General features: G+C 35.6%; 1 protein-coding gene across 1 annotated transcript in view; it reads right to left on the bottom strand.

The window, feature by feature from the left end:
- DCDC1 (doublecortin domain containing 1) overlaps positions 1 to 15,275 on the bottom strand; it is a 632,177-nt gene that overhangs the window by 599,568 nt on the left and 17,334 nt on the right. The window contains 3 exon segments of the mRNA XM_037839043.1: positions 11,793 to 11,955; positions 12,429 to 12,585; positions 13,807 to 14,076. Coding sequence (XP_037694971.1) covers positions 11,793 to 11,955; positions 12,429 to 12,585; positions 13,807 to 14,076 — 590 coding nt within the window.

Genomic DNA, 15,275 nt, shown 5'->3' with positions numbered 1-15,275 from the left:
GTTTTGTAAGAACCTAATTAAACTCCTGGGGAACTCCGAGCCAGGTGTGTTCTTTGGTCTGGAGGCTAATCTAGGTTGGAACAGAAGGCCCCAAAGAGCTCTTACTCTGGTTGAAAAGAAAGGAAACCAACACACAGTGTGGCAGGTGCTAAGTCAGAGGAGTGCAAAGTTACTGGGGGTGCACCAAGTAGAGGAACCTGACACAGCTTGTAGTGGTCAAGAAAGTCTTCCCAGAGGAGATGCACGAGGTAGGACTTAAAGGATAAATGAGTGGACAAAGAATGGGGAGCATAATCTAAGTGGAAGAAACAGTGGTGAGGAAGGCCTAGGGTCATGCAACAACATGATCCACTATCGTGAGGGGAATGAAGACAGAGTGTCCAGAAACAGAACAAGGAGATGAGAAGGAGGCAGATCAGGGCCTCCCAGGCAGCAATTCCAAAGTAGGAAGTAGAGAGCTGGGACTACAGAAAAAATCTTCCTTACATTTAGGCAAAATCCTTTTCCCTACAAAACAAAGCTATTAGGATAAGTGAGAAAAAGGCAAGGTTTACAGCAACATTTCTCAAAGCGCAAGCCATGGGCCACCTATATGAGTACCAACTGGTGTGTCTAGCAAAAGGCCAAGGGACTCTCATATTTAGCAACACAAAGTGATTCTTATGTACACCATGGCTCTAGGAACTTATGCCTTCATATCAAGAAACATGGCCAGGGAGCTGATGACCTGGGTAGACATTATTACATCCAGAGGCAAGAAGAAAAACAGAATCTGACTCTTTCACATCAGCACAGAGAACCTGGAGGCTGTGGACTGAGTTTTGGCACTGGTGAGGAATAGGATTAATCTCAGAGGTTAGGGATGGGTAGAGTGAGATCGCAATCAAATGGTGGGGAGACTGTGCATTATGCAGGGCAAGGAGTCAGGCCACATTTAAAATGAGAAGCTGGATGCCATCTAAATCCACTTTGAACTCCCAGGAACACAAACTTGCCATTGCTAACTAATGCTTTCTACTTCTTTTCATCAACCTTCTCATCTTAAAACCTTGGCATCCGTCCCAGGGCTGAGGCTATCAGGTAGCGTTGTAAGAATTAGAAAACAGAGCCCCATCCTGGGTGGTGGAATTAGAAACAGGTGTCTCTGGCCCCATATGGCCTGCAGCAGTACACAACAGTAAGTAGTATCCCTGAACCTTCCAGAAGCGCACACCATCACCTTTTTCCTACTTCCTTACTTTCAATAATAGTTAATAAACACAAATTCTATGCAAGATACTCTATGCAAGGAATACAAAAAGAACAGTTAATGAACAAGAGAGCTTCACCCCCTCCAAAAAATGTTAGTAGGAGTTGAGGTAAGAGAATGGGCAAGAAAGAGCATTCTAGACAGAGGTGATGTGGCAAGGCTAAAAGAAAGGCTGAAAACCTAAGATCTTGGGCCTCTCTAGGCCTCTCAGAGAATCATTTATCCCAGCCCTCCACTTCTGACCATTGTCTGATCTCAGACAAAATTAGCATAACCATTAGCCTCTCTGCAATGTAATTACTTTTGGGCTGGCTTACTCTGGCCCCCTGCCAAATAGGAACATTCACTAATCTACATATGAATTTGGGGTAGGAGCTTTTAATGTACTCTTCCTAAATGTCCACTCACTGTTTGCAAGTCAAGTAGGCTGCTCTAATGAGGTCCTTTCCCTTCCCTCCCACTGCCACATCCTAGGGATACAGATGATTCACCATGGTACTTATTTCATCTGGTCCTTCTTTTATCCATTGGACGGTTTTTATTGAGCATTTATTATGTGCCAAGTTCTTTGCCAGAAAATGATGGTGAACAAGGCAATCATGGTTTCTGGCCTAAGGGAACTTGGTCTAGTGGTGAAGACAGATATTTCAGTTTTCCAGGCTGCTAAAACATATATCACACAACGGTTAGCTTATATGACAGGAATTTACTGGCTCATGGTTTTCAGGCTAGGAGAAATCCAAAACTGAGGTGTCAGCAAGGTGATGCTTTCTCCCTATATGCTGTAACATTCTGGTGTTGACTGCCGGCAATCCTTGGGGTCCCTTGACTTGTATCTTTGCTTCCCATTATAACATGGCAACGTTCTCTCCTTCTCTTTTAGGTTCCATTGACTTCCGGGTTCTGGCTCCATTAACTTCTGGGTTCCAGCTCCTCACCATGGTATTCTCTGACTATGCCTGAATTTCCTCTGTCTATAAAGGACTCCAGTAATCTGGATTAAGACCCAACCTCATTCAGATGGGCCACACCTTAACTAAAAATAACATCTTCAAGGGCTCATCATCTTCAACGTTCATCAATGGGTTCACACCCACAGGAATGTGAATTAGGATTAAGAACATTTCTAAATTGGGGTACATATTTCAATCTACCACAGTTGGTAATTACAAATCTGATGAATATTAAAAAACAGGACATTCAGAACATAAGGAAGAATATATTAGTGGGAGCTTCCCCAAAGGATGGGGCCAAATACAATGCCTTCTTGTGTATGAATTTCAACACCAGAAGCCTCGGAATTCCCCTTTGGGGAATCCTTGAAACTCCACTCTGTGAATTGTACTGTCAGCAAAGTCCAATACAACCATGTGTCAAAGAAGGGGCCCTCGCCTCACCTTAACACCTCATACCCTCCTGGTGGGTCCCAAAGCAATCAGGACCAGACCCTTCCCAGGTGTAAAGGGTTCAACTGTGCTCCAACCCCCAAAATATGTTCAGTCCTAATCCCGGTCCCATGAATGTGACCTCATTTGGAAATAGGATCTAGGAAGATATGATTAGTTAATTTAAGGCCAAACAGGATAAGGTTGGGCCCTAATCCAACTGACTGGTGTCCTCATAAGAAGAGGAGAATGGGACAAAGACAGACACAGGGAAGAAGTGCATGTGAAGACAGAGGCAGATGCATCTGATACCGATCAAAAGTGGTGGATTCTCTGCCTGATGCACTCCAATGACCAATTCCTGAGATGTCAGGGTTTCAAAGAGAGAAAGAGTTTATTGCTAGGCATGAAGTGGAAGATCAGGTGGCCTATTGGCCTAAAAATCTGTCTCCCCAAACTGCAGTAACTCTGATAGTTTTAAAGTACCAAAAGAGGGGAAGTTTTAGAATAACGAGCACAATGGCTCGATGTGATGAGGTTAGAGATGGTCTAATTATTGAGAATGCACAGACTGATTACATCCTTAGTCACGGAACATAAGTAAGAAAATGACAGCCTTAATATGATGATGGTTGTGATTTTAGTATTATAATGAGGTATAGGGTCACTTACAGTTTAAAGTTTAAGCTACTGCACAAGTCAGGCGGGCCCATTTTGGTTAGATCCATCTCTGTCAATCAAGATAGCCTTGGAATTGGGGTAGATTAGTTCTGGACTGTCTCAAGGCCCTTCATTAATAAATATTAGAGGCTGTCTTCAGTGATCATATGACTCTATAAGTGAGGGCCAGTTACAAAGTTTTTACAGTCACAAGATAAAGGCTATATAGTTATACAATCATCAAAGCTCAAGGCAGCTGGATTACAGTTCAGAAATTTCAGTTGTTTCCCTCTGTCTCTTCTAATATAGCAGAAAGTAAAAGGAGTATCTATATAATGATTCACTAATTATAATCATTCCTTAGATCCTAACTTCTCGGTTACAGATCTACAAGCCAAGGAATACCAAGGATTGATGGCAAATACTAGAAGCTAGAAGAGGCAAGAAAGCATTCTTCCCTGGAGGCTTCAGAGTGAGCAAGGCCTTGTCAATAGCTTGATTTCCAACTTCTGGCCTGCAGAACTGTGATATGATAAATTTCTGTTGTTTTAAGCCATCTGGTATGTGGTACTTGGTTAGGGGCAGCCCTTGCAAATGAAGACACTAGTCTTCCCTCTCCTCAGGAAATTCTCCCTAGTAGGTTAAGATTTCAATGGGGGTGAAGATAGGGCACTATGGGTTTACTCTATAGAGAGTAAAGTTTTAGCATAACTTTGGGAAATATTTCCCCCTAGGGCTATGTATATCCCAGCTGCTCAGGAATGCCAAATCCTCTTGACTGACTTACTCTCTTAGAGTATTTGAAGAACATTATGCCCTAACTATAGGTTATGTTTTATTTTGAAGAATCTACATCCTATTTTATTTTCTTTGTTTTATTTCTAACCAAATCATGAAAAAGTTAAAGTACTTTCTAGACTGTTTGTCAGATGGTCTATCTACAATATCCTTCCATTCCTCAGTCTACTTCAAAAGAGCCAATGCTTGTCATGAAATTAAATAAATCCAGTGCTCCCACATTATAATTTTCCATGTACCAGGAAAAAAGAATGCTGTCTTCTTCTGCCATGAGAAAAAAGGGAGCAAACTTGCAAATTCAAATCCATGAACTTTTTAAAAATCTTATTTTTAAAATGTATTCTCCTGTAGTTGGGCAATAAACTTGAAAACACTTTAATGCTTTGACTGTCAAGTAGGTATACATAATGACATTAAATATGAACAAGCACATCATTTCATGGGCACAAGATGAGTTTATAAAATATAAATGCTCTGACAGTAAAAAAACATACTGCTATATTCAATTATGTCATCCGCCCAAAATACAATTGCTTCTATGTTTGGTAAACAGATTAAATCCAGGTCACATTCCTGTGTTCAACCGAATTTCTAGTCACTCCCTTTTCTCTAAATACTTGCCTTCTTTGTTTCTGCATGTTCTTAAGTGTCATCATTTATTGCCACAGGCATGATAGCTATATTTAACTAATAACGACAGTGATTGTCATTAGATTTTACCTCAGTAACACTAGTCTGACATATCATTTAAAGTATGTCTTCAATTTAAATTTGACTAAATCTACAAACATTCCTTAAATTGTGTCAATCAAAATGTTATCACCCTTTCCCTGAACTTTCCTATGAACTTTCTTTAAATAAGTTATGGCAGCTTAAACTTAAGGCTAGCCCTGGGTCATGAACATACTTTAAAATACAACTATTGGAATAGAGCAGAGTAAGGCTGCTAAGGGCTCCTTTTATAAGGCCTAGATTTTGACCTAGTGAGAGTTCAAAGCCTGTAACTCAAATTCCCATATTATGCTGTATACACAACTGCTTGCAAGGGATTTTAATTTCGTTGTATATATTCCTAGCAAATACATTTTATATAAAATCAGCTATTTATGTCCCAGCTTGTATGAAAAAGTGGTGGAAACATGTCTAGGAAGGAATGGAGAGAAGGAAGGAAAATAGATAAAAAACAGGTAGAAGGAACATTTGAAGCACCTATTATACACATCATCTTATTTACTCCTCATAATACCCCTGTGTGAGGCGAATACCATTAGCCTCAATTTACAGATAGAGGTTAGTTGACCTGCTCCAGGATCACACCAGAGTTTGCTTCCCTGGCAGTGATGACAAAAGTAGAAACAAATGTAAGAAACAAATGTTTTATTTGTTGTTGTTGTTCCTATCAGTGAGCTCTTCTGGGAATGTAGGAGTAGGCACAAACTTCTGATGACTAGCCTTCGAATCTTAATATTATTAACAATTTATATTAGTGTGGTACCTTTGTTACAACTGATGAAACAAAATTATTATAATTATAGTAGAAACTGTAGTCCATCATTTATCATAGAGTTTATTCTTTGTGTTATACAGTTCTATGTGTGTTTTTCTTTTTTAGATTTTTATTTTGGTAACATATACAACCTAAAATATCCCATTTTAACCACTTTCATATATATATTTTAGTGGTGTTAATTACTCTCACTATGTTGTGCTATCACCACCAGCCATTACCAAACTTTTCCATCACCCCAAACAGAAGCCCTGTCAATTAAACATTAACTCCCCATTTCCTATCTTCATCCAGGCCCCTGGTAACCTGTAATCTAGTTTCTGACTCCGTGAATTTGCATATTCTAATTGTCTCATATAAATGAGATCATACAATATTTGTCCTTTTGTGTCTGGTTTATTTCACTCAACATTATGTCTTTAAGCCTGTTTCATTTTTAAATTCCCTCCTCCTTTTGTCTCCATGACATTTTTTGTTTCTGTTAACCACCCTTTTTATTTCCTTTATAACACTTACCATCATCAGGGAAATTACCTTGTTTAGTTGTTTACATGTTTATTGTCTATGCCTCCTTCCACCTCACTAGAACATAAGCTCTGTACGATCTCTGTCTTGTTCACACCATATCCTCCAGGCTTGAGCAGTGTCTAGCAAATGGTAGGGACTCAATAAATATGTATTGAATGAATGATTGAATGAATAGATGGTCTCTATTTAACTCTTTTTCTTCTGTCTCCTTGGAAAGGAAACCATAATTTTTTTCTCCTCCCTACACACACCCTGAGCTCTAGAAAAGAAAATATTCTCTCCATCTACCCTCATCTACCAGCAAACAACTTGAGATGATAAAGGACAATACTTCTAACTTCTGAGTTAACATCCTAGTGAGTATTAAGTTTTTAGATTTCTTTGCAGCTGTGACAGAAAACCCTTAAGGTCAGATGTGTTAGCATATTTAGAAATTTGGGGCCTTCAGAAAGTTAATATGGTGTGTATATCATAATGATGCATATATCATATTTTAGTAATGCCCCCAACAGGGTTTTAGGGTAGCACCCCACAGTCAAACACATTAATTCTTTTTCAACAAAACAACTGATTAGTCAAATTAAATAAGGTTCTGCAACCAAATGAGTTATTGCAAAACTGTTTGGTGGTCTTTTGCAGTTTTGGAATTTGGAATTGCAGATAAGGGATTATGGACCTGTAGCACTAACTCAACAGTTGTGAGGAGAAAATATAACACTTAAAGCACATAGCTGAGTGCTTGGCATGTGGAAAACATTCAAATTATCTTTATTAAATGAGAGTAGCCCCCATTCTCTGAAAAAAAAAAAAAATATATATATATATATATATGTAGGTAGGTTTATTATGTGCATGTCAGCATCTCATGAGTATGCCAAGAATTTAGGTGCTTCTCAATGATTTGATATTTTGATGGTGTAAGGAGACACTGCCAACACCATGCATTCTCTAGGTTTTCCTATTGGCTACAGACAGTTGTAGATTTTTTTTTTCCTCCATCTCTTGCAATTTTCTTCAGATTCACATCTGTTTATATAGTAAGGACATTCTACACACTTATTTACAGGTTTAAAACTTTGAGAATAGGGAAATGCATGAAATAAATGTCTAAGGTTTTACTGCCACTTAAGGAAAAAAATTAAGGAATTATGTGTTGTCTCAGAATAATATGCTTTTTCCCTCTATAATGTCATTTTCCTGCTTTTCAGTATATTCTGCTAAAAGGGAGAGAAGATGGACTGACCACCTAACAAGCATACTATTCAAATAATATGATAACAGGAAATTTGGAGCCAAACCTAACTCCTCTGTAGCTGCCCAAATTAAGTAATGTTTACCTATAGGAGAGAGAGCAACATTTAGCTGTGGCAAGACTAAGAACAGCACCATGGAGTACTGTCTTTAGATTCAGCAGGAAGAATAGCAAGGTGTGATGTGATGTGATTAGTGGATCACTTCTTGAAACTTGTGCTTTTAACACAATCACTTAAAAATCAACAAAGTTGGTAGGCATAATGGAACTAAATATAATGCATGAATCCAGGTTCATTAAACTAATGCATTTTTTGAAAAACAAAATATGACAGAACATTTCATTATTGATGCAGATACGAAAAAAAGTGTTATGCTGCTATTTAGAATGTGTCTTGTGTGTCGCGGAATTGAAATATTTCCAAATCATCAATAATTAAAATGATGAGAATCCATCATTTCACTGACATTTACTTCTACATGAAAATATGGCCTATTTTAAACGTGCTCACACATATTCTTGTCAATCACAAGCTGTCACAGCAAATTATTTCATTTTGTAGATCACATGGCAGTTAGCAGAAAATCTCTAGGTTTAAATTTAGATCTAGGTATAGTATCAAGAATTCTCTTCATGGAATTTTTTTCCTGTAACCACATCTTCACAATACAATATATAAAAGATGTTAAATCTTATTTATAAAACAAAACTCAGGACTGAAATGAATAACTGTAAATGATAACTCTATAAGACAAATAGTAGAATAGGATATATAAGAAATAATAGAAATGTAAAATTAAAAAATTTAAACACAATTAGAGTTCCATATGTTGGCAACTTGGACCTAATGAATTAGGTCCACATAGTTTTTCTTTTTTTTCCCCTCATCTTCTTTAAGACATTTAAGCAATTGGAGGGCAAGAACCATTTTTTGTTCTATGTTTGCATTGCAAACAGCTCCTAGCAGTTACAAAGGAGCCAAACTCTTACAAACCCCATGAATCTGATCTGAGAATTTTTACTATGCACCATTAGGCAGAAGGTTCAGGAAACTGTGAATAAAACCTAAACCACATGGTCATGAATCTGAAAACTTTTAAAATGCCTTTTCAAACAACTTATTGACTACATATTCACAATTCTAGCATAATCATTAAATAAATGTCAGCATCTTTAAATGCCAGAATTTCAAGGCCTAATAATACATTGTCAGTCTTTATAGAAAACATTTTTATTTTTTTATCTTTTCTATATGCAACTAATCTTTCTGATTAGTCATTCAACTTCAAAATGTAAGATCTATTCTAATGTTGCATTTCAACAGGGAATGCTCCATGTCAGAATTGACCTTGGCCCGACCTCTATACCATAGCTTTTTTGTTTCAAGGTATGTGATGAATAGCTCTATGGCTTTCTATTAAATCCAATGCCACTGGTTGTCAACAGTGATGCTCAAAATGAGTAGTAAAACAGTGAAAAAAAATCAGCAATGTTACATAGGCTTTTTTCTACCTTGATACATCTGGAAATAGCTCTTAGAGAATCTTCATTATCTACACTGCTTTTCCCAAGAATAAGAAAACCAATGAACTATGGAAATATAATTATCAGAATACACACTGACTTACACGGCCTTCCTATGCCAGAAATAAAGTAAAATTTTCCTTTGGAGGGACTATTTGATTTACACTATTGAATAGTGTTCTCAGTTTTAAGGATTTATAACTTATTTACCCAGTTTAAGCCCCTTTTAGTCCCGGACTTCTCTCTCTAAATCAGGGCTAGTCATGGTAGGTACTCAATAAATATTTATTGCTTTAAATTTAGATCAAACTGAACTGAATTGAAAAGCAGAGATGTAAGAATAATGATTTAAAAAAAAAAAGAAATCAGACTATGAGCTCCTCCTTTCATCTCTGTGTCTCTGTTCTGGCCAAGTACCTGGCACTTAGTAAGCTATCAGTAAATTTCTGCTGACTGGATGAAAATCAGTATATTAAAATAATGAAGTTACTACTCTAATAATGCCTTTTTGTCTAACTGTATATAAAATGTTCATTCTCATTTAGAAAAGATACATCAGTTACACTCAATCTTCCAGCTGTTTTCCCCATATACCTTAAACATGATCAATTTTCCAACTTCTGAAAAATACCTCATTTTATCTAATAACTTCAAAGCTATTCATACATATTTTATTACTAGGATATATTCATATCAAAAAGGTGACAAATTATTTACTTATCTATAAAATACATGCCTAGAAAGGTAAACTTTAATCTGATTTAGATGATCTGAAAAAGAATATATGAAAATGTTGGTAGGTATATATAATTACGCATACACACACATACTCTTTCAAATTATCTGCATCAAATTAAAGATTACCACATATATGTGGTGTATGTATAATATATATGTGTACACATATATGCATATATATTGTATATACATATATGTTTATATTTATTTACATTCATAATCTTAATATTCTCAAAGAAAACAAATAGTGTTTAGGCTTATCTATGAGCTTAACTTAGACAAGTGGCTTTTTCACCATTACACGTATCCTAAGCCTTTTTAATGGACATGTGATATGCTAGTCTGTGTCCAAGCTCACCTACAATTTCTTTTCTCAAAAGACCAGGCACATCTGCCACCTGCTCTACTCCGTGTCCCAGCAACAACTGTCGAGTAGCATAAAGATTGATTATCAGTCAAAAACCATTGCACAACACCAGATTTTGGTGGGTTAAGCTTGCTGATCCAGCAAGAGATGGTGTGAAATTTTCAGGAGTGTGTGCCAACATTTTGGTGCTAAAAGAACAGCAGTTCATGTCACAGTGAAACACAGCCAAAGATATGCAGACAAAGCAGAGAAGTTTTTGTTCTGGACTTAGCTTTTAAAATGATAAAAAAGAAAACAGAAAGTAAGAGGAAATTAGTTTGTACATTTAAAAATCATCTACCATCAAGCTTAGTCATGCGTACCACATTGTTATTTTAGGCATATATGTCCACGAGCTTCTCTAAGAAATTTAGCTGTAAGTAATTTTTATATATTTCTTCTACAACACCATTAATCATATGAAAGGCAAGAATTCCTTAATAATAATTGAAGGTTTTAATGAAGCACGCACAGCATAAATATCTGAATAAAAAAAGGTCACTTACAGAAGCACGTGCCCACAAAGTTTCACGGTTTTATATGAATAGATAATTCAATGGATACAAAATAAAGGCAGCCATATTTTAAAGTTGAAGCAAATTTTGAAAACTTTATGGGTGTACACTATTGCACAGGACACTTTTACTGAGTATTATAGCAACAAGTTTGTTTGAAAGGACCAGATTATCTTGAACTTTCTTTTGTATTCATGAAATTATTTTTCCCGCAGATCAAGTATAATCAGAGATAGAAATCCTGCTATTATTTTATTCAATAACATTAATAGAAGAGGGATTTTCATCACCTTCTCTGTAATGAACTCCAGAATTACTTTTCTTCTACTTATGCAATTATTGCCCAGACTTGCCTTTGCTTCACCAGTTTTACAGCAATTGAAGAAAAAAATAATTCTAATAAGGTATAAAAAGCATAGCAGTGTACAGCACTTAGATATACTGCAATTACAGCAAATTTCTTATTTCATTTAAATGTGATTACCATATATAGTGCTTAATAACTGACGTTGGGTATGACATATTTGGAAGAATATTCTTAGATGGCTGCTACATTTATTTTTATCTTAAAATGAAGTCTTCCCCAATGAAGAAAGAAAAATGTTTATTCTAGGAAATGCCCATATTTCTGAAATGTTAGAAACAATGGATTTTTAAAAATCTTACCTGCAAATATGTCTAAGATTGAATGTATACATTTCAGGGTAAAAGCAAAAAAGGCAAGCTACAATATTTACCTTACAAAAATTTGCATTAGAAAAATCATATGTAAATCAGAATTATATGTTCATTACTGACCACATTTTTATAATTACGTTAAAGCCATCTAAAATATATCAAGAGTAAATGAATAAATGATACTTAAAACTTTGAACTCTATTCTGAGAGGAAGTCTAATGAATCATTTCTGTCGAGTGTCACAGAAACTAAACAGTAAATTCAATAATCTCTGATTTAATTTATTATATTTTCACCATTTAACCTCCTGCAGGCTCCCTAATGTCTATTCAGATCTATATTAAATTAAGCACCAATGCTAATGAAGGGCAATAAACGTGGCTGTCAGTGGATTTTTCTTTCATTAAGCACATTATCCTCTTACTGAGCTGTAAACGCGTAAACATTAGTTTTGTTAAACCATGCAAAAAAGACAGGATGGAAATCATTTTTTAATTGCACTCCTTAAGCAATTTACTATGTGTGGGGATAGGGCATTCTTTTCGTTTTTACCTTTAATTTTTTTGAATGGATCTAAAAAGGGCTCTCCAGTTGAAACATAAACATCGGCTTCATGGGGTATATCCTTAGGTTCATGGGCTTCGGTGCCGTCTGCCAAGAACACCCTTCTCGCGGCCATGTTCAGCTTCAGCTTTTCCGTGCATTCCTCCAGCAACTAGAGGAAAGCAAGAGGTAAGACAAAGTGATTTATGACAAAGAAAGTAACATATATGCATGAAACAAAAGATTCTAATGATAGAAATAGAAATCCAGTTCCATTACTTTCAAGTTGACTCAAGTAACTTGACCAATATAGTTATTTTCCAGCAGAAAATACGGACTAAAAGGTAAACCACAGGACTGAGAATTTTTAGTAATTGCCTAATTTTAGTCCTTAAATGTTCTGTCATTTTAATAACGACAAGATAAAAGACATGGTAACTGTTTAATTAAATATACTATTTATATATCAATTAAAAAAATGAAAGGAGTGAAAGGCCTGTGGGATCTACATGTTATTTAAGCTATTTACAGATTCAGATTATTAAAATGAAAATTTTAACACAATAAATGTTACCTTTCTCATTTTTTATATTATCAAGACAGGAAGGGAAGAAATAAAACAGGGAAAACTGGAATACTAGTTACCAAGGTGATGGTTGTTACAGTAACTTTGGCAAAGACTGTTCTAGATCCATTTTGGTAAGCTGTGACTCTAATCACTCTTGGTTGAAAGTTCAGTGTTTGAGAGAGTCTACGCCAATTCTGGGCTGGCTGAAATTTTAAAGAAGAATATTCTGTAACTCTGAGGGGAAAAAAAATTGATGCATGTTAACTGATACAAATTCTAAAATAAATATTATTCTGGATTTGTTTTACAGATATAAGCCCTAAAGATTGATCCTATGTATATAAGAGTTCCAAAAAATATTTTTATAGGATGGGATCTTCCCTATTAAAATATTTTTAAAAACTTGAAACAGGATTAGTTTGCTAAAATTGCTCACATAATTCACATATCTCAACATAAATCATTTTTATCATTTTACTTATAAAATACTATACACTCATTTTTAAAAATCATACATAAAAATATATATTTGCTACATTCTGATAGAAAAAAAATTGTAATATGGTCTTAACATCATGCAATAGTAAATGGCTAAGATTTTCCCTTAAGTTTTCATGTTTATCAAAGTTCTTTAGTTTTTTTAAAAGATTGAAAATTCAAACAGAACACATCTAAAATTTTTATTCTAAAGTAATTATAATTGCTTTCATTTCACATTGCGTGGAATTAAGCTTTCTTTTATAAATTTTGTCTTCAGTCGAGGCTAGTTTTTGTTTTTTATTATGTTCTAGGCAAAAGTACATGGTAAAACTGACTAATATCCCAAACTTTTGACTTCAGCGTTCTCTAACCAACCGTTTTAATTTTTAATGGCACAGCAGCAAAGTAAACATTTTAAAATACAAACTCCAGGTAAATTCCAATCCACAATATACCTACATATTCAAACATCTGAAAAATAATGAGATATCAGTTTCGTGGTTGATTTTTGTTTCTACCACATTTTTCACTGTCCATGAATTTTTCAGTTAACAGTTTATAACAGTCTCTATGTGAAAACCTATACACAGCATGATTTTATAATAATTCATTTCAATTCTATTTTGTTTCCAAAGTATTGGTTAAATATCAAAAGCATGCATTTCTATTTTTAAACAATTATCTTGTAAGAAAAGATATTCATGGTCCTTGTCTCATTCTGCTTCAAATATTCTTTTCAGAGTTTCAGATTGTCCAGGTTGAAGTATATCTCATGTTTTCCACAAGTGTAATTAGCAGCATGCTAATCCAGTGTTTTCAAAGAAAAACAAAACAAACAAAACAAAAACAGAAACAAAAGCCTAGAGATGTGTTACATTTTAATGTCTGAAATAGTCCATTGCATCATTATAAATTCTGCTCAAAGAAAAGAGCTTGAACAGTCAGTTAAAAAGAACAGAGAAAAGCTTTGATTACCTCAGTTGACCCATCGGAGCACTGACAGGTCTGTTTCTCTTGGATTCAGATATAAGACAAGATTTGTTTTTACTGTTTGATTTGTAGCTGTCTAGGTCTGATGTTTCATCATGGCTATGATCTGATGCCGTTTGATGTGTGGAGCAATCTTGAAGTCCTGACCCTGCTGATACAACTGCTGAATGCAAAAGTCTGCTGGGGCCAAACTGAGGCTGCAAATAATCTTTAGTAGTTTTAATAACTGCTTTTGCTGGGGATGACATAAAGTCCCTGAAAGAAACAATTCATGGAAGAACACAAAGACATTATTTTTTTTTTATCTTCATTTTATTGAGATATATTCACATACCACGCAGTCATACAAAACAAATCGTACTTTCGATTGTTTACAGTACCATTACATAGTTGTACATTCATCACCTAAATCAATCCCTGACACCTTCATTAGCACACACACAAAAATAACAAGAATAATAATTAGAGTGAAAAAGAGCAATTGAAGTAAAAAAGAACACTGGGTACCTTTGTCTGTTTGTTTCCTTCCCCTATTTTTCTACTCATCCATCCATAAACTAGACAAAGTGGAGTGTGGTCCTTATGGCTTTCCCAATCCCATTGTCACCCCTCATAAGCTACATTTTTATACAACTGTCTTCGAGATTCATGGGTTCTGGGTTGTAGTTTGATAGTTTCAGGTATCCACCACCAGCTACCCCAATTCTTTAGAACCTAAAAAGTGTTGTCTAAAGTGTGCGTAAGAGTGCCCACCAGAGTGACCTCTCGGCTCCTTTTGGAATCTCTCTGCCACTGAAGCTTATTTCATTTCCTTTCACATCCCCCTTTTGGTCAAGAAGATGTTCTCCGTCCCACGATGCCGGGTCTACATTCCTCCCCGGGAGTCATATTCCACGTTGCCAGGGAGATTCACTCCCCTGGGTGTCTGATCCCACGTAGTGGGGAGGGCAGTGATTTCACCTTTCAAGTTGGCTTAGCCAGAGAGAGAGGGCCACATCTGAGCAACAAAGAGGCATTTGGGAGGAGGCTCTTAGGCACAATTATAGGGAGGCCTAGCCTCTCCTTTGCACAAAGACATTATTTTTAATCACCTATTAACAGTTACCATTTTTAATAACTTGTTGTGGGCTATGTGCTAGACACAATACTATACACTTAACAGACATTATTTTATTTAATCCTTACAATATCCCTAGGGAGTAGGTATGTTTTTTATTCCCATTTTACATATTTAAGAAACAGTTGGAGGGATTAATTAACTTGTCCAAGGTCCAAAGTAAGTGACAGGGTGGGAATATGAGCTCAAGCCTGTCCTAAAATAAAATCCATGCCCACAACCATTAAGCTTCGTTGCTTTCACTAATTCAAATAAAGAAAATGTGACAATGCTTGAAGCATTATATGTGAGAGAAATTTTTTAATTTTTTATTTACTTTTTTAAACATTAATACTCA

This window comes from Choloepus didactylus, chromosome 6 (assembly GCF_015220235.1).
Source record: "Choloepus didactylus isolate mChoDid1 chromosome 6, mChoDid1.pri, whole genome shotgun sequence".
NCBI classification, from domain to species: Eukaryota; Metazoa; Chordata; class Mammalia; order Pilosa; family Megalonychidae; genus Choloepus; species Choloepus didactylus.
This window is presented reverse-complemented; position numbering and strand designations above follow the sequence as displayed.